This window comes from Hemiscyllium ocellatum, chromosome 10, assembly GCF_020745735.1.
Source record: "Hemiscyllium ocellatum isolate sHemOce1 chromosome 10, sHemOce1.pat.X.cur, whole genome shotgun sequence".
Taxonomy (NCBI): Eukaryota; Metazoa; Chordata; class Chondrichthyes; order Orectolobiformes; family Hemiscylliidae; genus Hemiscyllium; species Hemiscyllium ocellatum.
Window position 1 is genome coordinate 84,924,032 of NC_083410.1, and position 27,840 is coordinate 84,951,871.

At 40.0% G+C, this 27,840-nt stretch overlaps 1 protein-coding gene across 3 annotated transcripts in view; it reads right to left on the reverse strand.

The window, feature by feature from the left end:
* Nucleotides 1–2,237: 2,237 nt before the first annotated feature.
* The window catches only part of mgme1 (mitochondrial genome maintenance exonuclease 1), a 109,991-nt gene continuing 84,388 nt past the window's right edge, over nt 2,238–27,840 (reverse strand). For 2 of the 3 annotated variants that reach the window (XM_060831024.1, XM_060831022.1), the window contains exons 2-7: nt 15,159–15,222; nt 14,918–15,028; nt 12,771–13,373; nt 11,290–11,503; nt 5,518–5,650; nt 2,238–3,166 (exon numbers count right to left, since the gene is read on the reverse strand). In XM_060831024.1, the coding sequence (XP_060687007.1) occupies nt 3,020–3,166; nt 5,518–5,650; nt 11,290–11,503; nt 12,771–13,329 (1,053 nt within the window). In that variant the 5' untranslated portion in view covers nt 13,330–13,373; nt 14,918–15,028; nt 15,159–15,222 and the 3' untranslated portion in view covers nt 2,238–3,019. Of the gene's footprint in view, nt 3,167–5,517; nt 5,651–11,289; nt 11,504–12,770; nt 13,374–14,917; nt 15,029–15,158; nt 15,223–24,086; nt 24,148–27,840 lie in introns of all 3 variants that reach the window. The other variant, XM_060831023.1, reaches the window with a different exon arrangement.

Below are 27,840 nucleotides of genomic sequence, written 5' to 3' on the forward strand. Positions count from 1 at the left end.
TGGCTACTAGAATGCTAAACAAGGCACTCGCTTATGCAGCAGCACTTCGACTTTATTGGAAATCAAATATTTGGGCTGGTGCTACACATCTGGCAAGCTTGCAGGAATTCTTGCTGACACATACAGCCATGTAACTGTGACTCAGAATTTTTCAAGTTGCTGTATGGCAGTCAGATAGCCCTCCCACCATCACCTCATCCATTAATATAAATTCAGTAGAGCTAATTCCACCACGTTGCCAAGTTTGTTTGTGCATGGAATGCAGTCAAACAGCTGCCAAGACTCTGCTCTGGCAGCCTATTCTGTAAACAACATCAGTTTACTGCTTCAACTCCTCTTTTGTTGAGTATCAACCACATCAAATTACTGGGTTAGGCTAGTCAATATTACATGATTCAGGGAAATATATTTGCTCCCAAATCAAGCTGACAACTATCAATGTCTGGCAATGGAAAGGGCAGGAGAACGAGGGAAACAGTGTCAACATCACGAGAAGTTGAGGCGAGAGAGTGACAGCCCTAAACAGCAAAGCCATATTTGACCAAATATGGCATCAAGGAGCTTTAGCAAAACGGGAATTAATGGTAATTAGAAGGAAAACTTTTTACTGTTGGGGGTCATGCCTTGCACATAAGAAGATGGCCATCTCAGCTTCAAGACATCCCTACAGGAATTCCTCAGGGTAGTGTCCTAGCGCCATCCATCTTCAGCTGCTTCACTAATGACATTTCCTCCATGATAAAAAGTCAAAAGTAGAGTTGTTTACTGATGGCTGCAGAATGTTCAGCACCATTCGCAACTCCTCAGTTACTGAAGCAGTCCATGTTCAAATGCAATAAGTTCTATAATAGCCAAGTTTGGTCTGACAAGTGGCAAGTAGCATTTCCATCATAGAAATACTATGGAAAGATCATCTCCAATAAGAGAAAAACTAACCACCATCCTGGGCATTCAATGATTTTACTATCACTGAAACATCCTGGGGTTTACCATTGACGAGAAACTTATCTGGGAACTCCACATACACACAATGGCTACAAGAGCAGGTCAGAGGCTAGGAAAACTGTTGCAAGTCTGACTCCTAAAAGCCCGTTCAGCATCTACAAGGCACAAGTCATGTGTGCTATGGAATACTCCCCACTTGCTTAGATGAGTGGAGTGCCAACAACATCTACTCCCTCCATCACTGATGGTCAGTAGCAGCAGCACTGTATATTATCTCCAAGATGCAATGCAAAATTTCACTCAAAGATCATAGACAGCACCTTCCAAACCCATAAACACTTCCATATAGAAGGAGAAGGTAGCAGATACATTGGACCATCACCTGTAAGTTTCTTTCCAAGCCAGTCACTATCTAGACTGGGAAAATAATCATAATTTGTACACTGTTGCCAGGTGAAAATTCTGCAATTCTCCCCTAATTGTATTGAGATTCTACCTACAGACCATGGACTGCAGCTAATACATGAAGGCAACTTACCATCACCACCTTCACCAGGGCAACGATGGGCAATAAATGCTGGCCAGCCAATGATACCTGCGCCCTTTAAGAACATAGCAACTTGTTAAATAAAAATTGATCTATTTTCAGTGGTCTAAATTCAAAATTGTTCCAATTTCGTCCCAAATTGCATGGCAAAATATTAGATTAGAGATTAGATTAGATTCCCTACAGTGTGGAAACAGGCCCTTCAGCCCAACAAGTCCACACCGACCCTCCGAAGAGTAACCCACCCCTCTCTGACTAATGCACCAAACACTATGGGCAATTTAGCATGGCCAATTCACCTGACCTGCACACCTTTGGAATGTTGGAGGAAACCGGAACATGCGGAGAAAACCCACACAAACACGGGGAGAATGTGCAAACTCCACACAGACAATCGCCCAAGAATGGAATTGAACGTGGGATCCCTGATGAAGGGCTTATGCTCGAAACGTCGAATTCTCTATTCCTGAGATGCTGCCTAACCTGCTGTGCTTTGACCAGCAACACATTTGCAGCTGTGGGACAGCAGTGCTAACCACTGAGCCATCGTGCCACCCCATTACTGGTATGATAAATGTTAGCACAAACATCAGTTAGGAACATGTTGATAAGAATGTCAATTCCTTGCACAGGTTTCTGCAATAATGAGCTAATAAATGTAGTACCACTGTATGATCAATTGAGGGTGCCATGTCACAAGTTATTGGAAACATTCTGAGAATCAGCAAGCATCAGTTGCTCTCAACCATTCTCATTTATTAAATTCTTGCTTCATTGACCTACTGTGTCATATGGGTAACTGGTCACTCTAAATGTTTAGTAAACAAATCCATTTTAAGATATACACGTTTCATTTAACAAAAGATAGCAGTTAAAACAGTGTACATTCCAGCCAGCTAAAACAAGATTTCTGGGATGGTCAAAGTGCTGCCTTACAACAACACAACTACAAAGGCTGATTCTTCATATGATCCATTTACACAGGGCTGATGTTTCACCAAATGGGTTTTTCTGTTTCAGTCCATTGTATTCGCTGGAATTCTGTATCATTTTGATTACAGGTTATTTGGTGGAGCTCCACTGGACTAGCAAATTGTGACAGGCTTAATATTTGCAACCCAACATACCTCCATCAATGCCACGAAGCCTTACAAATTCAGTCATCAGTATCAAGGATAAAGGTGAAATGAACAACACTAGATTTCTCACAATTTGTTGTTTGTAACATCATAAACACATATAAAACCAAGTATTTACATAGCATTTTTCAGGATGTCCTAAGTAGGTACTTTGAAACAATCATTGTTGAAGAAGATATGGCAGTTCATTCAAGGTTCTACAAAATGTGATGTCATAAACATAATAAGATGATACTTATTTCCAATTTCAGTAAAACACCCTTAAAGATACAAGTATTGATTAAACTTTGCACTAACACCTGAAGACTGCTCCATGAGATGTTTTTGGGAGCTGGGTCAGTGTATTGCATTGGAGTGCTCTTTCAGCCCTGAGACAGACTCAAGCTAGTCACGTGGAAACATGAATTTGCTTCTTGTATTTCTCCAGTCGAAGCAGCCATTTCTTCCAGCAAGTGAGGAACAGTTCGCGGTCCATGAAGTGAGCATGTGCAGGTGAACCATCTTTGTAGGCCACCACAATCAATCCCTGCTCAACCTGACAGAAGCAAAAAAAAATGATCTTGTCACTTCTAAAATAACACACACCAAGTTAAAGCATGAATAAATGCATTGTTAAAAAAAAACTCAATTTGCTTCACGATCCTCTCCAACAGGTGCTCACTTCCCAAGTTATTTAATGATATATCATGGCATTGAGCAGCATTTTGGGAGGACTCTGCACTGAATATGTTATTTCTGTTGGGTTAGACAAGAGGAGATAGTTTACCTTTGTCACAGTCACACAGAATATTATTTATGAATTTGAAAAGAACTATTTTAACACTAATGATGAGGTGGAAACCTCTTTGGAGGGATTCAACTTTCTGGCGTGGGCTGATAAATGGCAAGTAGCATTCACATCACAAGTGCTGGACGATGCCCATCACCAACAAGAGGGAATCTAACCAATGCTATTGAATATCAGAGGGCAATACCATCACTGAACCCCCCACAATCAACATCTTAGGACTTACCACTGACCAGAAATGGACAGCCATAAAAATACTATAGCTATAAAAGCAGGTCAGAGGCTAGGAATTATACAGCCAGTAACTCACCTCTTGCCTCCCTGATAGCTATTCCAATACCCACAAGACACAAGTCAGGAGTGTGGAGGAGTACTCTCCGTGTGCCTTGATGAGTGCAGCTCCGACTACAATGAAACAGCTTAACACTAACCAAGATACAGCAGCCTGATTGATCAGAAATCAACTTACTCCATTCATTCCCTCCACAGTGGCAGCAGCATGTACCAACTATAAGATGCACTGCAGGAACTCACCAAGACTCTTTTAACAGCACCTTCCAAACCCACAACCTCTAACACTCAGAAGGATAAGGGAAGCAGGTGGATGGAGCACTACCACCTGCATGTTTCTCTCCAAACTGTACATTATCTAACTTCAAACTATATCACTACTCATTCACTACCACTGGGTCAAAATCTTTGCACTCCTTCACTGTAATGTGGATGCATTGACACCAAATGGACTGCAGTGGTTTAAGGCATCACCATGGAGAGGAAGATACAAATTAGATGAGAGAAATTGTTACTGTATCAATTAACATGGGGACCAGGAAGCAAAATCAGCTGGTCAGCAGTTTAGGAGAAATAGGTTTGGAGGAGGAGGAGGAACTGGGTTTCATGATCAAGGCAGTAGATGAGACAGGAAGGAAACAGAAACATGCAGGTTTGAGACTAGGAGAAGGAGGAGCACTAAAGGAAAGGTTGGTTAGGTAGGCTAGTAAAAAGAAAGGATACAGCTAAGGAAACCGATCAGATTAATCCTGATCTTTGTGACAAACAAATGTCCATGAGTGCTTTGTACTTTTTGGGTGCAAAGTTGGAAGAAACAGTGATTTGTAGTATAGAACAGAAAACAGAAATTGTTGCATTCCTTTGGAGGGAAGGGAGCAGAGCTTTGAAAGCCATATAAGGGGGAACAACCAGAATGAGAGAGCAAAATAGTTTTAATGGGGCATAGGATAAAATCTGGTGGCAACTGTTGTGTCATTCAGCAGCTGCTGGAATGGGATGGTAAATGTATGGTTAAACATTTGATCACTGAGATTTTGAAAGTGGAGCTGTAAGTATATTGGTATTAGTACCCCTTCCCCGAGGCAGATACAGGATATAGGGTTTTGCTATGGAATTGGATCTACAGCAAGACAAGGAAATAACAAAGATGTTTACACTCGTGATTAATAACAATGTGATTGGCTATATCATGCAAGATAACAAGGCCAAACAGCTCTCTGTGATAACAGATTGGATGATCTTCGTGGAAAGAGAGCTCAATAATAAATGAGCAGGCAATGCAAAGGGGGAATCAGGGAGTTGAAAGGGAGATTGAAAATTTAAGTCATTCAATGCAGGTGCTGAACGGGGAAAGCACTAAAGGTATCTCAGTGGCAATTTTAAAAGAATCATACTGGGGATAATGAGCAGATAATATGTTTAAATGGTATTAGTTGAGAAATAAATATTGATCAGTAAATCTTTTCTGCTCTTTTTTCAAGAGTGCTGTAGGATCTTGATCTTTCACTTGAAGGAAAAATGGGCCTTGATTTACTGTCTCATTTGAAACAGCACCCTCCACAGCATAAGCAGTGTCTTGTACTGGAGTACAAGCCAATACATCAAGAGTGGGACTTGAACCAACAATCTTTTGAGCCGGAGGTAAGAAGTTGACAAAATGTGGTGCTGGAAAAAGCACAGCAGGTCAGGCAGCATCCAAGGAACTGGAGAGCTGACGTTTCAGGCAGAACCCTTCATCAGGATCCAACTCCACCTACTATCTCCTAGCAGTTTACATCGTTTGAAAGGGGAAATTAAAACTTACTGACCTGAAAGTTATAGTTGTCATCATGGTTCAGGGCACCAGCATATGCTGCCACCTGAAGCGGGTTATCAAAGGTGTTTCGAAAATATGGTTTTGGCTTCTCAGAGGTTTTCCAGTCTATAACACACAACTTGCCCCTGCACAAGATATAACAATTAAAAGCATCTGTTGAACTTGTATTAAACAATGATCCTGGAGTTCTTTTTGAAATAGTGACCTTTTACCTGAAAATTGCTCTTGCTGAAAGAAATCCTGTTTACAAGGAAGAAACTTATTATTGAAAGGCAAAAGCAGATTTGCTGAACCACGGACCTCCACAGATGAATTTACTGCCATTCACCATTACTAATCCTTGAATATTCCAGTCAGACAAACAATCAAAAAAAGCAGTTTCTTAAACTGGTAAAGCTAACATAGATTGCAGGGGGCCAGATTCAGTTGGCTTCATTGTTAGGAACAATTTCCCTCAAGTCACAGTAATTAGAAAGGGAAAAAGCAGTCAGGTTTTTGCTTCTCACTATTACCTGATAATTCTAGTTGGAGAGTTCATATTGAGCAGGGATAGGTCCAGGCAGGTTTGGATGGTTTGATTCCTACCAAGACTGTCTCTTGGCAGCTCCATTGATTGTTGGTGAAGCTTTGAACCACTAGCTGGTGTGAGCATGGGTAGCTTGGACAGATTGAGAGAGGTATAGATGATAGCTCAGAATTAAACTGCAGAAGATCAAATCTGTCGTCTACACCAGTTTCTTTTCAGTCTCACCCCCATGCTCATCCCCTTATAACTATTTCAAAGCTAATAATGAAGAGGCAATTCAGCGCTATTAAATATCTGGTACCCCTCTAGAAAATTTCCTCTGTAGCCTCTACTACAAATTCAATGGCTTTTAATGTAAGATAAACATGAGTAGGAGCAAATCATATCGCCCCTCATCCCCATTTTGCCAATCAATACAATCCTGGTTGATTTTCTGCTTTAACTCCACTTTCTCACATACTCCCCATTTCGTTCAATTCCTCAAGAGATCAAAGAATGAATGTGGAAGGGCCCAAGCTGTTTTACTTGGATGCAGGGTCACTTACAAAAACTTTTTCAATTTAGTATACTCCACAAATTCATAAACTTTGGGTCTCAAACCCAAATTAGGGTCATAGTTACAGCAGATGAGGTTACAAGGTGCCCATCCTGCAAGACGGCACCCTACACTGCAAAGAGCATGCAGTCCTAACCTTGGTCTCACTCTCTTTCCCCAGGTTTGGAGGGAAGTCCTGCTCGGTGCCAACACTCTGAACAAATTTGGCATATGAGTTATTGATTCTCTCCTACTCCACTTCGTTATTATCCTGGATCCAGCCCACTGGTGACCTGACCCTTGGAACTACTTTTCATCTTTAAACCATTTATAATGATCAGATGCAAGGGACTCTAACTCAGGAGATCCTGTTCTATGGCCTATATTGGAACTTGATGTGCACCAGGGTAGAAAGGTGGATTAACAAACTGATTACTCTGAAAAAGTAGAGCAAAAAAAAGGAGAGAGAAAGAAGGGAAAAAAAGAGAGGGTACCATGATTTTAAAAACAGTATGTGTGCCCTGGAATTTGCTTATACAACAGGAGAGAAAATATTTAGCCATTAGTTTTAGCATTATCTAAGATCAGCAAGTTTAAAAACAGTTTAAAAGTTTTTGGGTTCATTTTGAAGGAGACCTGACTTGGGGTCAGATGCATTAATTGACTCTCCTAGAAAAGTAGAATGTTCAGAGCAGTCATGGAAATAAATTAAAGCATTAAAGGTGTAGTTTGTGAAACCTCCAAACCCATGGATGTTTGGTTAGAACTCTGCAGGTTATTCAAGGAGAAAGTTTCACCTCTCAGTTGTGAACTTATTTCAGGAAAACAATCCACATCTCACAGAGCAAAACAGAATCTGTGAAAAAGCAGGAGAAAGTGAGATCTGCAGATGCTGGAGATCAGAGTCGAGAGTGTGTTGCTGGAAAAGCACAGTAGATAAGGCAGCATCCCAGGAGTAGTAGAATCAATGTTTCATATTCCTGATGAAGGGCTCTGGCCCAAAACGTTGACTCTTCTGCTCCTCGGATGCTGCCTGACCTGCTGTGCTTTTCCAGCAATACACTCTCAATTCTCTGAAAAAGCAGTTAAGTCACATCTACAGACTGGATTGAGAACAAATGTTTCTCTGGATTTTGGTTAATTGTAAGGTGATAGCCTTGGTGAGAAGAGGATATTCTTTCTTTACCAAGGATTTAAATGTATTTTGGAAAGGCAAGGACTGATTAGAGATAGTCAACATAAGTTTTGTGCATGGAAATCATGTCACACTAAATTCAATTTCTGAAGAAGGAACAAAAAGAGGATTGATGAGGGCAGAGTAGTGGAAGTGATCTATATGGACTTCAGTAAGTTGTCTGACAAGGTTCCTCATGGGAGACAGGGGGTTAGCAAGGTTAGATCACATGGAATACAGGTAGAACTAGCCATTTGGATACAGAACTGGCTCAAACTTGTGGTGATGGAGGGATACTTTTCAGACTGGAGGCCTGCGACCAGTGGAGTGCCACAAGCTTCGGTGCTGGGTCCACTGCTTTACGTCATTTATATAAACGATTTCGATGTGAACATAAGCAGTATAGCTAGTAAGTATGCAGATGACACCAAAATTGGAGGTGTAGTGGACAGCGAAGAAGCTTATCTCAGATTACAATAGGATCTTGATCAGGTGGGCCAATGATCTGAGGAGTGGCAGATGGAATTTAATTCAGATAAATGCATTTTGGAAAGGCAAATCAGGGCAGGACTTATACACTTAATGGAAAGGTCCTGAGGAGTGTTGCTGAACAAAGAGACCTTGGAGTGCTGATTCATAGTTCCTTGAAAGTGGATTCCATAGTGAATGTTACATAGGATAGTGAAGGTAGCGTCTCGTATGCTTTTCTTTATTGGTCAGAACATTGAGTATAGGAGTTGGGAGTTCATGGTGAAGCTGCAAAGTACATTATTTCGGCCACTTTTGGAATATTGCGTGCAATTCTTGTCTCCCTCCTATCAGACGGATGTCGTGAGATTGAAAGGGTTCAGAAGAAAGGATTTATAAGAATGTTGCCAGGGTTGGAGAATGTGAGCTATGGGGAGAGGTTGAATAGACTGGGCCGGTTTTCCCTGGAGCGTGGGAGGCTGAGGGTTGACCTTACAGAAGTTTATAAAATCATGAAGGGCATGGATAAGGTAAATGAGGAGTCCAGAACTAGAGGTTTAGAGTGAGAGGGGAAAAATTTAAAAAGGACCTATGGGACAACATTTTTCATGCAGAGGGTAGTGCATGAATGGAAAGAGCTGCCAGAAGTAGTAATGGAGGTTGATACAATTACAACATTTAAAAGGCATTGGGTGAGTATATGAATAGCAACGGTAAAAACAAGGACTGCGGATGCTGGAAACCAGAATCTAAATTAGAGTGGTGCTGGAAAAGCACAGCAGGTCAGGCAGCATACGAGGAGCAGGAAAATTGATGTTTCGGTCAAAAGCCCTTCATCAGGAATAGAGGCAGGGTGCCTGCAGAGTGGAGAGATAAATGAGAGGGGGAATGGGGGTGCGGAGAAAGTAGCATACAGTACAATAGGTGAATCGAAGGGGGATGGAGGTGTCCACCTATTCACTCCACCCTCCTCTCTGACCGATCACCTTCATCCCCACCCCCATTCACCCACTGTACTCTTTGCTACCTTCCCCCAACCTCCTCTCTGACTTATCACCTCCATCCCCATAGGAAACATGGGCCAAGTGCTGGCAAATCAGACTCGATTAATTTAGGATGTCTGATCAGCATGGACAAGTTGGACTGAAGGGTCTGGTTCTGTGCTGTACATCTCTTTGACTATGTGTTCATCAAATCTTTTGAACAATGTTGTATTTAGATAATTTACCTTGGTTTTTTTAATTACTTTGGTGTAATAAACTTGTTTTAGTGTTACATAAACAGAAATTGCTTGTAAAAGCTCAGTAGATCAGGCAGTATTTGTTAAGAGAAATCAAAGTTAACGTTTCAAGTTTGGTGATCCTTCCTCAGAATTCAAAACTGGACCCGAAACGTTAACTTTGATTTCTCTTCACAGGTGCTGCCACCAGCTGAGTTTTTCCAGCAACTTCTGTTTTTGTTTGACTTACAGCGTCTGCAGTTCTTTTGTTTACTGTTTAATTGTTAACCAATTTACAACTTGTTTGTTTGGCTTATAGCGTCATAAGAGATGTACAGCATGGAAACAGACCCTTCGGTCCAACCCATCCATGCCGACCAGATATCCCAACACAATCTAGTCCCATCTGCCAGCACCCGCCCCATATCCCTCGAAGCCCTTCCTATTCATATACCCGTCCAGATGCCTCTTAAATGTTGCAATTGTACTAGACTCCACCACATCCTCTGGCAGCTCATTCCATATACGTACCATCCTCTGCGTGAAAAAGTTGCCCCTTTTATGTCTTTCCCTTCTCACTCTAAACCTATGCCCTCTAATTCTGGACTCCCCCACCCCCAAGGAAAAGACTTTGTCTATTTATCCTATTCAAGCCCCTCAATTTTGTAAACCTCTAGAAGGTCACCCCTCAGCCTCCGACGCTCCAGGGAAAACAGCCCCAGCCTGTTCAGCCTCTCCCTGTAGCTCAGATCCTCCAACCCTGGCAACATCCTTGTAAATCTTTTCTGAACCCTTTCAAGTTTCACAACATCTTTCCGATAAGAAGGAGACCAGAACTGCACGCAATATTCCAACAGTGGCCTAACCAATGTCCTGTACAGCCGCAACATGACCTCCCAACTCCTGTACTCAATAGTCTGACCAATAAATGAAAGCATACCAAACGCCTTCTTCACTATCCGATCTACCTGCGACTTCACTTTCAAGGAGCTATGAACCTGCATTCCAAGGTCTCTTTGGTCAGCAACACTCCCTAGGACCTTACCATTAAGTGTATAAATCCTGCTAAAATTTGCATTCCCAAAATGCATTTATCCGAACTAAACTCCATCTGCCACTTCTCAGCCCATTGGCCTATCTGGTCCAGATCCTGTTGTAATCTGAGGTAACCCTCTTTGCTGTCCGCTACACCTCCAATTTTGGTGTCATCTGCAAACTTACTAACCGTACCACTTATGCTCGCATCCAAATCATTTATGTAAATGACAAAAAGTAGAGGGCCCAGCACTGATCCTTGTGGCACTCCACTGGTCACAGGCATCCAGTCTGAAAAACAAGCCTCCACCACCACCCTTTGTCTTCTACCTTTGAGCCAGTCCAAATGGCTAGTTCTCCCTGTATTCCATGAGATCTAACTCATGTTAACTTTTTTAAAAAAACCTATCAAATCTGTCTTCATTCTGGGATTGGACCTGTCCATAGTAACATCAGGAGAGATCTTGGCAGCTGAGGTATTTATAGCTGCCTAACTCCCAGTCATAACCTTCTGTCCCTGACCATTCATCAACTCTTAAATTGATTTAATCTTACTGGCATAAATGCCTCCAAGAACAAAAGGTCTATTATCCTCACTGTTGCCCTATACCGTTTGCAATTCAGGCTCCAATTAAACAATTAATTCCTCAATCCACAGATACTTAGCTTAGTTATGACTGTTGGGGATTGCATTGCTGTCCACAAACCTCCATATGCTGCTGTCATGACAGCTACCTGTTTTGCCAATTCTTGCAATACTCGAGCCCACAACGTAAAACATTAGATGAAAGGAATGCTGGGTCTTACCGATATTCTGCAACGCAGTCTACCAGCCCCATGTATTGTAATGGCAGATGAGTCACAACACTCTCCAAGACTCGAGTTCCTCTAATGTCTGCTAAGATTTCCTGCACACTGTGTAAGTACCCTGTAATTTCTTCATCATCAGTTTTTGGAATTTTGGTCGAGAGAAGAGTCTCCTCCAAAGCAGAATGGAAAAGCTTTCCTCGGTTGAGAATATCTGGGGGAAATATCGTGTCCAACATCACTGGCAGAATGGTCTCAGAAATTGACAGCACATTTAAAATTTGCTCTGGTCGCTCGGATTACACAGTCTTCCATACTTAACAGCAACAAGTAATTTTGTAGGAACTTCTTACATGGAGGAAGAGACTCCAGACAGTTACTGTCTGGATTCTGTCAGCATTCAAACGGCTAATACAAAGTAGCACAAACTAAATCCTGGAAGAGACTGGGTAAGATAGATATATGCATAAGAGTGAAGAGCGAATGGGGTGACAGAAGAGTGAAAGGAAAACAAGGTGAAAAGAAGCAAGTTCAAGACCATCTGAAAACGTCATCACTTCTTCAAGGCGATGTGAACAATTGGTCTCCAAGCAGATAGTTAATACAATGTAAACACTACTCACCAAACTGCCTAATTTTCAGCAAAGCAATGGAATGACAAAAATCTCAAGCACAACTGTGGCTGATTTTCCTTATTCTGCATTTTCTGGTTTCAATTACTTCAGATGTTGGTGTTGACTAGTATAGGGTTGGAACGGTTGCCATGAGCACATTTAATGCCCCAAAATTGCAGACCTCCAGTGGATTATGCTTCTACTGCAGCATTAAATAAAAGAATTGCACTGGGTCAAAGAGAAGCCTAGTGGTAAACGTACAGATTAACCATTTAAAGATAGATTACCAGTATTTTGGGAAGAGGAGTTAAACATCCCATCAATCAGAATGAGGATCTTGAGGCAAGACAAAATATCTTGAGGCAAAACATTTTCCAATGTGTTACAAACGCAGTGATGTCTTAATAAAGAATTATAGTTAAGAACTGCTTCAGGACATAACCCCTAGGCATTTTCACCCGAGTCAATAAGCACCCACATTATATTACCATAGGATCGAAGCAGAAAAGAGACTTTTCAATTTGTGGGGAAGACAAAAACTCGGGGCCTGTCACTACCAAATGTAAAACTAGCTTTGGAGAAATAGTCTTCAACTAGAAGGTGGCAAGAATGTGCAAGTCCCTAATACAAGAAGTCATTGAAGGAAGAGTAGTGTTGTCTTTAAAGGGAAGTGAAATAAAGTATATGAGGGTAAAAGGAATTGAAGAATATGCAGATAGTTGTGGAAGAATAGAATGGAAAGAGGTTCTCGCTGAGCACAAACACCTGCACAGACCTGTTGGGCTGAATATTTGTGAGTGGTAAATTGAATGAAACCAGGCCAACTCACAGTGATCACTTCTACTCAGTACCACAAGGAATACTTACTTTTTGAATACTCCTTGAAGCCATCTTGGCCAAGCTCAGTTATCATTCTCCGCTTCCATCGTTCCAAGTAAAATGCTTGCTCCAAACTCATGGTCAATTGCAAGATGCGTGTCACACTAGGCAAGCTGGCCTTCGAGTGATCCCTCCGTGACATTAACTGCAGCGGTAGTTTGAGCACAGGCCCTGGTTCACACACAGTATTCTGACGTTCAAAGTTCAGGAAAGGGGCCAGATTTTGGGGGCTTTCAGATTCTGAATCTGCGCTGGCTGATTTTGATCTGATGACCGGTCCGTACAAGAGGTTATCCTCACTGAGCAGGGTCTCAGGGGTCTGAGGGCTGACTTTTGTTGAGACAACAGAGCGGACCAAAGAGGCATATTTCTTATCATCTACTTGCTCATACTTGCTGAGATCCTTTCTCTGACAATTAAGAGAAAGGAAGGTAGAAAAGCTGCGATGCATGAAGGCCAGCTCTTTCTGCACTGCATGCCAACGTTGTTTGAAAGAATCATCAAGTACTCTGCAGGTTGCAGCATTCAGCACTGCAGCGAATTTCATTCCCCAACTTGATGGATGGACGCACAGGTCAAATCATCTTGATTCTACAACAGAATAAAGGGTTAACATTTTTCTCAGACACATGAAACTTTTTCTGACAATGTAATTACAAATGTACAGTTTGACAGTGATTTTGGAAAGTCATCAGTGAATTATCCCAGCATTATGGGTGGCATGGTGGCACAGTGGTTAGCACTGCTGCCTCACAGCGCCTGAGACCCGGGTTCAATTCCCGACTCAGGCGACTGACTGTGTGGAGTTTGCACGTTCTCCCCATGTCTGCGTGGGTTTCCTCTGGGTGCTCCGGTTTCCTCCCACAGTCCAAAGATGTGCGGGCCAGGTGAATTGGCCATGCTAAATTGCCCGTTGTGTTAGGTAAGGGGTAAATGTAGGGGTAGGGGTATGGTGGGTTGCACTTCGGCGGGTCGGTGTGGACTTGTTGGGCCGAAGGGCCTGTTTCCACACTAAGTAATCTAATCTAATATGTATTGCATAGGTGCATAATTAAATAACTTGCATTTAATGTAGCACCTTTCATGGCCTCTAGATGGCTCAAACCAAATCACATGACAAAATTAAAACAATACTCCTCTCCTAAGAGGGAACTAAAACCGGATTAAATGTGGAAGGTTCAAATAAGATGCTAATTACTAAAACTGACTCTTGCAGCAAATAATATATAATAAAGTATCCATAGTTAAAACCTTCCAGCATCATCTGAATACTGAACCAAAATTTGCCCTTAAAAGTGTATTTTTGGAGACTAAAATTGCGTTTAATGTAATGGCAATCCTTCAAAGGAATGATGACAACTGAATCAAAAATGGATCATTTAACATACATTACTAATCTTTGTTGCATCTTTAATTCCAGTATCTAAATCACAAAGATCATGTGATAAGAAGGTTCTATTCAGCTGGCAACTAGTTCACACACATACACCACACACTATTTTCATCTAAACAAATTATTCATGCAATCCAGATTAGTTATGGTCCCAGGACATACACAAGCTACAAGTCAATGAAAAAGCTTAGAATTTTTAAATGGTTTTCCCAGCTGAATTGCTGTGTTCTGAACAAGAAGTTAATGTTGTGTTGGGGATTCAGTCACCTATCAAGATGAGGTGATTTACAATGAATATTATCAATGGTTTAATCAACCCATCATTTTTTCAGAACATAAAAAAGGCTCGCTAGAAGGCAGCTAATTTTGGATGATTCTCACTGTTCAAGCCATTAGAAGTTGTTTGCTCAGCAAGATTAGAAAATGAAGCATTTTAACAGTGCACTAAAAAGATTAACAAGTTATTAAGTTAGCAGCCCACTTCTCTTAAATTAAGTATCATATCAAATATGGTGTTTCGCAACTGATTCAGATTAAAAAGCGCATTAGAATTATAAAATGTATAGCAATGTGGCATGGTTCAAACATGTATATAATAATGTTCCATTAGTTACTGGCATTTTTACTTTCAATTTCCAATAAGTACTTTATTTGTCAGATGTATTAAGCAGTTTAAGAACAATGTTAAGAATTACTATGACATTTATGAAGATTGTGATTAACTTGATTTCATTTCACATACCATTACTTTGAAACTAGTTAAAGAAGAAAGCCACTGTAGTTCTTCAAAGATTAACTGAAAGATAGCATCCTCTGGGACTCAGCTTCAGAACTCTTGGTACCTCGCATATCCCTGCAAGTACATAAGATAAAGGGATGATCTGACTGAAATCCTTTGATTGCATTAAATGATTAACAAAATGGATAAGAACTATTTTCTCTGGTGGTAGAATTCAAAATAAAAGACTGTAACCTTAACTTACCTAGCTTCAATTTTGAAATGGTGACATTAGGAAGCACTCTCGTCATATAAGTGATAGTAGAAATCTAGAACAAACAAGATGAGAGGTTAGGTCAATTAAAAATTTCAAATGTGAAATTAAAGGAATTCTGAAATGCAATTGTATTAGAAGGCAGGTTGGATAGAGTTAAGATGTAGAGCAGACATGGTCAAATACAAAGGGAAAATGGGGCAGGTTGCAACAACTGTTGCTGCACATGATGCAGCAGGAAGATGAGGATGAACTGAATCACTGTATAGATTTACAAATTGCAGCACACCGGTATGTGTTCCAGATATAAATCCTTGTTGGAACAATTCCCAAATTTGGGTGGGTCTACATTAACTGGATGAGAGAACATTGCAGATGGCCACCATAATCTACTATAATCACTGTTCCTTTATTTTTGCCATGTCCAAAATTTGGAAGCTTTACTTTTTTTCCCAAACAGCACTAATATAGTTACAGGCTATGTGGCCTTCAATGCTTCAGAAACAAACAAAATAATTGGCCACTAGTCCAAAACAGGTATACCTGTCATTCAATTGAACAATGTCACGTAAGAATTTCAAGGCCAGTGCAATACGAGGTATACAGACTCTATATCTCAATGATTTGCTGATGGAGTCAAAACAATATCCCTTTGGTCATTTGTATTAGGCAGAAAACACACTGTCCTCCACCATCCAATACTCAAATTCCAAGACAAAACATTTATTGTTAGTTCTAATTTAGCAATTGGGCAGTACTTGCTGAACGATCCAAACTTATAGCTATACTAATCACCAATAAGTTAATCAGTCAAATTCACAATATGGCTCATTATACCCGTCAAAAATAACATTTATATGTCGGCAGGCATTCTCTGCAAACGAAAGTAATACATTCAAGTCATGTCTTTTTGAATGACCCAGGTGCTCGGGGTGTCTCCAATTTCTTATTGCTTTCTCTTTGGTAATGCTTCAACTAATCAAAGTCAATATGCCAACCAATGAACAGTTTTTTCTCAAATTTAAATTGCTGCAACAGCTTAAAATTTGATGCTTTTTTTTGTCCAGAAAAATGGAACAACACAAGTGCTTTTGGTAACATGCGTCTTTTTAGCAACATAGCAAATGATACCATAAGATGATCCACAGGAGATAAAAAAAACCAGGAGAACAAATAGTTCCATTTAGTGCCATTGCTAAATATTTCTTAATGTATCACTGTGATGCAGCAATAAAGAATGACACAATCTTTAAGAAATCTTCCAAACAGCACAGTAAATTTACCATCTGGTTTGGTTAAGATTGATTTACATAGAAGAAACATAGAAACACCGAAAATAGGAGAAGGAGGAGGTCATTTGGTCCTTCGAGCCTGTTGCATTATTCATCATGATCATGGCTGATTGATCTAAAAACTGTTGAGTTGGACAGAGTGGTGATGGAAAAGCACAGCAGGTCAGGCAGCATCCGAGGAGCAGGAAAATCGACGTTTCGGGCAAAAGCCCTTCATCGGGACGAGCTCTAACCACTTCTTCAATATATGAAATATAGAAACATTTTCATGTTCTAGGCAAAACCCTGAATAGAATTTCAGCTCTCTTCTTCAGCCACAAAGGTTATTTTGATTCAATAAAATAAAAAGTATATGAAGTGTGTCCCCTTATCAATATTGGGATTGTGACAACAAATTTTGGTAATGACATATTTATTACTGAAAGGATTTATTGAATATTCATATAAAGTCATTCAGCGCAAACAAGCTTTTTCTGTAACACTGGCTCAAAGAAAAAGCCTAGTAGTACCATTCACATACTCCCACCTCTGCTTGGACATATCCTAGCATTTTCTTTTAACAAGCATATATTCATTTCCCTTTTGAAACTGATTGTTAAATCTGCTACTACCACCCTTCCAAGAGTGCATTCCAGGTCTTGAGTGCTGAGCAAAAATATTTCTTCTCATCTCCTCATATCTCAATTGTCTTGAATTTGTGTTCTACAATTAATAAATTTCAAACTATTCAATAATAAAGTATCACATTTCATTTTTAAAACACGGTTTACAGACCCAGCAACTTGACCAATGATTGAATGTGCATTTCAATCTGCATTATTCATTCAATTATATCCTGTATAAGCTCACAAATGTTGACCATGCCATCACTTAGGTTTGCTTGTAACCACTGCAGCTCTAATCTAAACTCTTTGCATTGCTTCTTGCAATAATCTCGGCAAAGTGTAACTTTATACAAGTGAGCAACAAACATTACTGCCAAAATAGAAAGCTTCAAATTAAAACTGACCAACAGTCTAAGTCGGTGGTCAAATTGAAGTTTCTTTTTTAAAAAAAACATGTTGGTCTGGTTAACCAGGAAAACAGAAAAGTAGTAAAAGCAAAGCAGTCATAATATATTTATACGCATACAACACAGCCTGAATTGCCTGGAGCTTTGTGAAGCATGGATTATAAACAGAGTTTATTCCTGAATCTGCATAAACCTCCTCAGTTGTCAGAACAGCTTTAATTGGACAGGGACAGACATAGCAACTTTGTCCTTAAAGAAACTGCCATTGGACCATTCATCCGACTTCTCTCTTCACCTCATGAATGCTGTCCTTGTCCATTGGGATCTCAAAAGATACTGAGATTTTTATGCAACTTAGTATGGCTCTTTAGGGACATACCAATTCTACCAGTAAAAGACACTAAGCCATAGCATGTCTTAAAACTCCCTAGTTATTAATAAACTTCAGGGCACTTAAAAAAATTCAAGTTAATCAGGCAGTCAACTTGGTTTTGAAAAAGAAATGACTAACTAAGTTACTGGAGTTCTTGGTAAGAATATCATGTGTTGGAGATAAAGGGAGACAAGTGGAAGTTCTGTACTTAGATTCTAAAAGGCATGAGATAAGATACCACTTCAAAAGGTATTACTTTATGGTGTAACGTTTTGTCATGGCTAGAAAATTGGCTAGCTAACAGGAAAGTGTGCTTCTTATTCTTTTGATGAGGAAGAGGTAATGAGTAGTATGTCACAGAGATCAATTTGGGGTGTCAACATTTTACAGTTTAAAGTGCTTGAACAAAGGGGCCGAAGTTACGGTTGTTGAATCTGCTGATGACACAATGTTAGTTAGGAAGGTAAGCTACAAAAGAGGATGTAAAGTGGTTACAGAGCATATAGATAGATCAAGTGAGTGGGCAAAGGTCAGCCAAATGATGTTTAATATCAGAAAATGTGAAATTGTCCATCGTGGCAAGAATAATAAAAAGGAAGCATTTTATCTAAACGATGAGAATTGCAGAGAGTTGAGATCCAGAGAGATCTGATGTCCTGTTGCAAAAAGTTAGTGCTCAGGACCAGCAGGTAATTAGGAAAACCAATAGGTTGTTGTCATTTATTGCAAGGGGAATTGAATGCAAATGGTAGGGAGGTTATGCTTCAGTTACACAGCAGACTGGTGTGACCACATCGGGGTACCATGTTCTGTACTGATATCATTATTTAAGGATGTAAATGCATTGGAAGCAGTATAGAGAAGGTATGCTGGATTAACACCTAGAAGGGGTTGGTTGTGTTCTGAGGAAAAATCGGACTGACATGGCTTGTATCTGTTGGAGATCAGAACAGCAAAGGGCAAGTTGATAGAAACACTGGACTGGAAATGCTAACTGTTTCTCTCTCTACAAATGTTGCCAGAACTGCTGAGTTTTTCCAGTATTTTCTGTTATTAATTATCATTTCCTCTCAAAGAAGAAGGCATCACTCTTTAAATAAAAACGGACACAGAGATCAAGATCATTTTTTTTCCTCAAAAGGGTCATGAATCTTTGGAACTCTGCCTCAAGAAAAATGTGGTGGAAGCAAAGAGCCTTTCAATATTTGTAAAGCAGAAGTAGATAGATTTCTGTGAAACAAAATAAGGAAGGTTAGAAGATGGAGAAATCAGATCAGCCATCATATTACTGAATAGCAGAGCAGACTGGAGAGGCTGAGTGTTCTATGCCTGCTCCTAATCCATAGTTACTCACCCATTCATAGTACTCTCTGACCAAGTTTGGTCCTTGGGTGTTAGCACCGTTCACTGTAGTTTCATCTGTGCTGCTGGTAACCACTTCAACAAAGGCCTGTCCTACGACTGATGTAAAAGGTACGGTCTCAAACACTTCCAGTATTGTCTACAATGAATGTGCTTGAGGGATCTATTTCTATTTTCTGGTGCTAAAAAGGGCACATGTCTACCATGTGAGATGTGTTTAAAGAGCACAGAATTTCTTATTTGGTTTAAGGTGTAGCTTTGCACGCTGAGCTGTAGGTTTGATATCCAGACATTTCATTACCTGGCTAGGTAACATCATCAGTGGCGACTTCCTAGTGAAGCGAAGCTGTTATCTCCTGCTTTCTATTTATATATTTGTCCTGGATGGGGTTCCTGGTGATGTCATTTCCTGTTCATTTTCTGAGGGGTTGATAATGGTATCTAGATCTATGTGCTTGTTTATGGCATTATAGTTGGAGTGCCAGGCCTCTAGGAATTCTCTGGCATGTCTTTGCTTAGCCTGTCCCAGGATAGATGTGGTGTCCCAGTCGAAATGGTGTTTTTTTTTCATCCGTGTGTAGGGCTACGAGGGAGAGAGGGTCGTGTCTTTTTGTGGCTTTGTTCATGTATCCTGTTGGCTAACTTTCTTCCTGTTTGTCCTACGTAGTGTTTGTGGCAGTCCTTGCAGGGAATTTTGTAGATGACATTGATTTTGTCCATGGGTTGTACTGGGTCTTTTAAATTTGTTAGTTTTTGTTTGAGAGTGTTGGTGGGTTTGTGTGCTACTAGGATTCCGAGGGGTCTCAGTAGTAAGATGGTTAGGGTTTCTGGCTGTGTTTGATCTGCTTGTCGTGGTTTGTTCTTGAGAAATCTGTGCACTGTATTTTTTTGAGTATTCTTATTTGGTTGCAATGAGACTGGCATTTTCATAACACCTTTTAAGATGTAAGGAATTCCTAATGCATTTTACAATGAATTAAGCGATTTTGAAGTATAATCACTGCTGTAACATAGGGAAATAAAATCCATTTTGTACATAGCACCCATAAACAGAAATATGAATAATGAGCAGACAATCTGTGTTAGCAGTGTTATTTGAGGGTTAAATGTTGGACAGAATACATATAATAGGCAGGCAGTTTTGTGTAAAGAGGAGCTAACAGCTCCACTGCAGTATTAGGTGTGTAATTCTTTAGCATTCATATACATCTTCAACATGATTACGTTCTGTTCATTTGCCTTTGGTCCCTTTAGTGCTTTAGTCACAATCCCCTCTTGAGAACTCCTGTTTTTTTCAGACTGCTTTGTTCTCAACTGTTACACCAGTCATATGTTGACACAGCTCCATGGAAAAGTATTTGAATTCATAAGCAGATCACAATACAGAGAGAGGTGGCATGAAAACCTTTTTTCTGGAGGGGTGTGGAAGAAGTTGGGTTGAAGGAAAGAAAGAAGCAAGAGTCTGCTCACATTTGTAGTCTTACTGAGCTAGGGCCCTTAATGCCACATTTTTTGGGCAAACTAGATAAATAGTGCGCATGGTTCCATTTAGAAGAGTCTGCATTGAAGTCAGTGCCAATTCTCACAAACCTAACTATAAAATGGACTTACAGAGGAACTCTGCATAAATATATTCCTGTGTTAATAATTTTATGTTGCCCTTTTTTTGTGAAAAGGTACAGTACTATTGGAATTACTAACTTACACCTCTGACTTAAACAACATTCACAGCGTCAGTTTTACAAAGCCTCTCTGAAGTTATGGCACATGTGCATATGTATACATTGAGAAGTTAGGAATCTGATACATTTGGGTACAGACTGAATGGGCTGAAGGGCCTCTTCTGTAATGTATGATTCTAAGGGATCATGTGGACCCTTTCAGCTTAGTCTAGGCAGTTCAAGAGATGTTACTCCACTGCAATCCAGCAATTAGTAGTGTAGGTACCAGTTAGAGGCATGGCACTCATCCACAGATTCAATCAATAAGCACATCGACCTGGATCCAAAATACCGACCACTGCAGCGGACAGCTGGAACTGACAACCGAAAGCGGAGGAAACATCACAGAAGCGCTTCACAAGAGGCTCCCGAGCACTGAGGATGTCACTTAGACAGGGGACGAAACAGCTGCAACACAAATTCCCGGCTCGGCGAACAGAACCACAACAACAAGCACCCGAGCTACAAATCTTCTCCCAAACTTCGAATACCAGTTAGAATTTAGCATTTAATGTATACTTTATTTCAAACATTTCACAATTAGCCATGCACAGTAATACCAAAATGATACAATTGAACAGGAGATGGATGTTGAAAATGAAAATCTGCTTCCCTGGGGAGGCTGACAAGAAAGGAAAAATAGAATCTTATTCTAATAGGAAGAACTGTTTTACTATGACACACCTACTCACTATAATGCTATTTAAACACACATGACTGTGTAGAAATATACAAACAAGTCACATGTTTTACATGTTCAAATGTATGTTGTGGAAAGCACTTTTGGCAATTTAGTCATAAACAAGAGTCAAGTCAAAATATGCACACCTATTACATTTGATAAAAAGACATTTTAACTGTCTTAAAATTCATGTTCATCAAAAAGGTAAATATAATTCATATAAAGTTAGAATTTCATTCTACATTATGCATTTTTATTGCAACTGTACAGAAAACACTGCAGTCTGACATTTGTAATTAGCAAAGAAACTGCTGTCCAAGATAATTTTGAAATACCATGACAGAAGATGCACAACTGCAGATCCAAAGTCTTCCACTAAAACTAAATTCATGGTCACCCAGTAACATTTTGTTAAAATGGTTCAGTTGTCTCTAACTCAAGCTTTTTTTTAACTCTAAGCCAGAAGTTACACAGGACTGGTATCTATTTAAAATTTCAACCTCTTTTCTTCCCAATAATCTCCTTCACTTAAACATTGTTATTCGTTTGCTGATGATTTAATTCTCTACTCATCTTTTCTGCTTGCACTCCTCAGAATTCTAGCTCTCCCAGCATAATGATTTAAAGAACATAGAAAATAGGATGCCATTTGGCTCCTCAAGCCTGCCTACCATTTATCAAAATCACAGCTGATTTACCTCAGGCCTCATTCCTGATGAAGGGCTCCTAGCCAAAACGTCGATTCTCCTCCTTCTCAGATGCTACATGATCTACTGTGCTTTTCCAGCACCACACACTCTCGACTCAATTCTTTTGTGCCAGCTCCTCATAATGCACCTAACCTACACATTCCTGAACACTATGGACAATTTAGCACAGCCAGAGCACTCAAATGAAACCCATGCAGACATGCGGAGGTTGTCCAAACTCCACACAGGCAGCAGCTAAAAAAAAAAGCAGCTAATGAACTTGAAAGATCCTATACAGACAACAAGCAAAACTAATGTCATTTACAAAATACAGTGCAAGAACTGTAACAAACACTACATTGGACAAACAGGCAGAAAACTAGCCACCGGGACACATGAACATCAACTAGCCACAAAATGGCACAACCTCACTTGTATCCTTACATACAGATAAGGAAGGACACCACTTCAACTGGGACAACACATCCCTCCTAGGACAAACCAAACAGAGACATGCACGCGAATTCCTAGAAGCATGGCATTCCAACTGGGGCTCTGTCAACAAACACAGACTTGGATCCCATCTGCCACCCCCGATAAAAAGTACAGGAAATGACAACACCAACCGAAGGAAACCCAAACATATGAATAGAAAGCAGGAAACACCAGCAGTGCTTCGTCCGGAGGCTCACTGAAGACGTTACCGATTATGGTGACAAAACGTCTGAAAATGAACCTTCCAGCTCAGCAAACACACCTCCATCCAGAACCTTAACCTGAACTACAAATCTTCTCCAAACTTGTCCACACAGACAGCTACTTGAGGCTGGAATCGAACTGGGTCCCTGGTGCTGTGAGGCAGCAGTGCTAATCACTGAGCCATCGTGCCGCCCCTTGTCTTTCCTTTTACTTTTATCAAGCTACACTTTAAAGCTTTTTTTTAAACTAAGAAAACCAAGCCCTACAACAATGCACCACAGTGGGCTATGAACTTTATTTCATTGTGTATCATTTTACTTACAAGTGGGGAAAGAAAGCTGCTACTCCACAGAATATTATATATTGGACAAAATGATAAAGTCAGTACTGATAATTTATGGCATCCCTTTAATGGGATAAATAACTTTCTGCTATAAATGCAAAATTGTTTCGTCCATTACTAAGTTTTATCATGATAACATTATCTGAGTGCTGAACATTTGGAATCAAAGAGCTAGTTATTCAATATCAACTGCTCTTAAACAGATGTTGATTGCACTTGCAACTATCCTGCTGTTAAGCATAATGTCATGGAACCTTTAGTCAAATCTCGTATTTTTTGAGACTTTTCTTAACTGATAACGGAAACAGACTGAAACTGAGATTTAAACCAAACCTTCTTAAAATAGAAGAGAAGGGGAGATTGAAAGGAAGTCAAGTAGGTAAGGAAAGGATAGCTGGATATATCCCAAGATCTCTTCCTCAGATCAGAAAGAAGGTACTGAGGATGGAGGTGAAAACTGAAGGTCTAAATGTTCCATTGTAATAAAGTTGGACACCTTTGTTCAGAACACTGAGAACTGTGAGTGAAGCCCATGGGATTTTCTTGGGTTCAAAAGAATGAGTTCCAAAGGGATATGTAAAGCAAAATCTCACAGATAAAATTGTATCTTTAACTACAAGCAGGGAATGGAGATAAGAACTACTATGAGTACAAGTGATGTGAATAAGATAGATAGAGATACAAAGAAATTTTGTCAAAAGGGATGACAACATGTTTTACTTTAAACGATGTGGTTAAACCAATACCTGCATGAAGGGGCACTGGAGGTACGAAAACTCTTTTATAGGTGAAGGATCAAGTTTTCTTCTAGAAAATGCAATAAAAGCCAAAGTGTTAGTAAAGGGAATAAGTGAAGAATATACCCGAATGCACAATGTTAACTCAGCATGATGTGAATGTAAGAGTTCATCAGTGCCGTTACTTCCGAAGCTGAAAGAATCAACAAAATTTTTTAAACTACAGAAAGGTAAATACATTCACAAAAACATATTTGTACAATATTCTGATAGAGGAATAGGTACCTACAGAGTTGATAATGCCTCCTCTCTTTCTAAAATTGATCTAATGAGTACTGGCAAGTGTTGTTCAAATCAAGGGTTAAGGAAATATCTGCTTTAGTCACACCAAATAGATGGTATTAATGCCAAGTTATGCTTTTTAGGTAATTTAATGTCTCAAATTCTTTCCAAAACGTTATGAATCAAGTCTTAGCTGAAGCACCTAACCATACAAGTTTATTTAGATGATTTTGTAATGTACAGCACACATGTAAGGAACAGGTAAAACAAATAGAGTACCTGTTTAAGCAATTGCAGCCCACTAGCTTGGTTATAAATCTGGTCAAAGGTGTATTCACAAATGCAAGAGCAACTGTATTGTACAAATGTATGACATATTGTATGACACCAAAATGGATGGTGTCGTGGACAGTGAAGAAGGCTGTCTCAGCATACAACAAAACCTCAATCAGACAGGATAATGGGCAAAGAAATGGCAGATGGAGTTTAATTTAGATAAATATGAGGTACGGCTTTTTGCTAATACAAACCAGGGCAGGACTTCCACAGTTAATGATAGGGCCGTGGGTAAGGCAAAGAGACCTAGGGGTGCAGGTGCACAGTTCCAAGAAAGCGGAGTCACAGACAGACAGCAGTGAAAGCGACATTTGGCATGCTTGCCTTCATTGGTCAGAGCGTTGAATACAGGAGTTGGGAAGTCATATTGCAGCTGTACAGGATTTTGATTAGGCCACTTTTGGAATACTGTATACAACTCTGGTCATCCTTCTATAAGAAGGATGTAGTTAAACTTGAGAGGGTGCAGAAAAGATTGACAAAGATGTTGCCAGGATTGGAGGGGTTGAGCTTTAGGGAGAGGCTGAATAAGGTGGACGTGTTTTCTCTGGAGCAGGGACTGACGGGTGACCTTATAAAGGTATGTAAAATCATGAGGGGCCCAGATAGAGTAAATAACCAAGGTCTTTTTCCTAGGATGGAGCAAGTCCAAAAGTACAGGGCATAGGTTTAAGGTGAGGGAGGAAAAGCTTTAAAAATGACCCGAGAGGTAACTTTTTCATGCAGAGGGTGGTGTGCGCGAGAATCGAGCTGCCAGAGGAAGTGGTGGAGGCAAGTACAGATACAACAAGATACAACATTTAAAAGGGATCTGGACGGGTACATGAATAGGAAGGGTTGTGAGGGAAATGGGCCAAATGCTAATGACTTGGGGTTAGGTGCAGTCTGATTGCAAAATGGATGAGTCAGGAGTAAAGAAGCCAATTGAGGTACTTTTTCAAAAAGAATATCAATATCATCATCAGAAGTGCTTTTTGTGAAAAAGGAAACTTTCAGATATCACTGGCTCTTCAATTCTTTGAATATACCCGAACAGTTGCAATGAAACATTCATCCATATGGACCATAATCTGCAAATATTCATGGAAGAGTTTAAAAGTCAAAATGCAAGACTTATCAGGTGGAGTCTATTGATTCAAACATTCAACGTGAATTTTGTTCACACTGCTGGTAAAGGTAATGCAATCACAGATGGCTTGTCCCGCATGCGAACTGATGAAATACATTAAAGGATTTAAGAGATGATAAAATATTATAAGACTATGGGGAGGGGGAGAAAGGATAATTGCATGTAACTCTTTATTTTGTTGTTTTTTTGTATGTCACATAAGTTGCGATAAAACACACCTTTAAAATGGCATTTCATCTTTCCTAAGTGGAGATTCGCAAAGACTATCTTCTTATTCCCTTTGTTTTTGGACTAAAGGAACCTAATACTTTAAACCAAAAGGAGACTGTGCAAAGACATGGCTACAGTTTTAGAAACCATTTACTGGAGCACATTGTATACAATTCATAATGTTGCACTTTTTACTTAGAGGGAGAGCAAAAGCAGACACTGTGGAACCAATGGGTTCTCAACTAAGCGACAACTGCTTGACACAATGTTTTCATTGGCTCTTTACCAGGTGACAATGGCATTTGAGAGGCTAATGAAGCAGACAACCACCCAACCCGTAAAGAGAAAGCATAAAAAAAAGTATGTATATGGCAGATCAAATATAACGTGGGGAAATGTGAAGATATGTAGTTTGACAGAAAGATGATGAACTGAATATTAGTTAAATGGAGAAAGACTGCAGAAAGGTATATCACAAAGGGACTTGAGAATTCTTGTGCATCAATCTCAAAAAGCTAGCATATAAATTTAGCAGATAATGAGGCGGGGAAAGGAATTCTGGCCTTTATTTCAAAGGAAAGGAATAAAAAAAAGGATGTCTTGCTAAAACTACACAAGGCACTAATCAGGCCACAGATGGAATACTGTGAACAGTTATGGGCACCTTGTCAAAGGAACAACATACTAACACTGGAGGCAGTCCAGGGAGAATCCCACTATACATGGTGGACTGTCTTATAAAGATTAGTTGAGTAGGTTGGGCCTGAATTCATTGGAGTTTAGAAAAATGTAAGGCGACCTTATTAAAACATACATGATTCTCAGGAGTCTTGACAGGGTTGATGTGAAAAATTCCTTCCCCTTGTGGGGGTGTTTAGTACCAGAGGGCATCTCAGATTAAATGTTGCTTATTTAAGTCAGAGGAATTTCTTCTCTTAAAAGGATAGTGAATCTAAGGAACTCTTCACCGCAAAGGCCGTCAAGACTGGGTCATTGTATACTTAAGGCTGAGATAGATCATTTTTCTTGATTAGTTAAGGAGTCAAGAGTAATGGGGAAAAGGCAGAAAGGTTGATCAGAGAATTATCAGATCTCATTGTGCAGTGGAGCAGACTCATGAGCTTAGTGACTAACTTCTAATGATTTGGACAATTTCTAATTATCATAGTTTACAGTATCATGGTCAACTAAGACTAAAAAGGCACACAGGACCTAGCATGGGTAATTCCAAGAGAATTGCCTGGGTAAACAAAATACATCTGCATTTGCAACACTGAGAAAGCTTCTTAAAGTTGGAGAATTCTAAGGGGGTTCTACTCACTTGAAATTACTAGTTGCCCAGCTTACTTTAGAGGACTGAAAACCTAATCTAATTGTTGAATAATTGCAAGTAAACTCATCATAAACCAACCCTTTGCCACCAAACTGCTACCCACCACTAATCTGCTTTACTCAATTAGCCTCATACCTGCCCAACCATGAGACCTACTGGAAGCACTTACCTGGCATCCCAATCCTCATCCACGTAACCCCAGCTCCTTTACTTGCCTTATATAGTTTATTTACTCAGCTGCTGTCAAATTAACTCCAGACCATTAAAAAGTTTAACCACTAGCAAATGTGCTAAAAAAAGTGCACATCTTAACCAACATTGCTCCTGCACCAAAAAGATTTTTCCCTGGTTTCCTCCAATGAATGCATTTGAGACAAACCAGTTTCAAAATTCTGGACGGAAAAAAAAACAACACACAAAGTCTGGGCCTGGGCATATTCCCATACTGTACTGTCCTACGGTCTATGACAAGA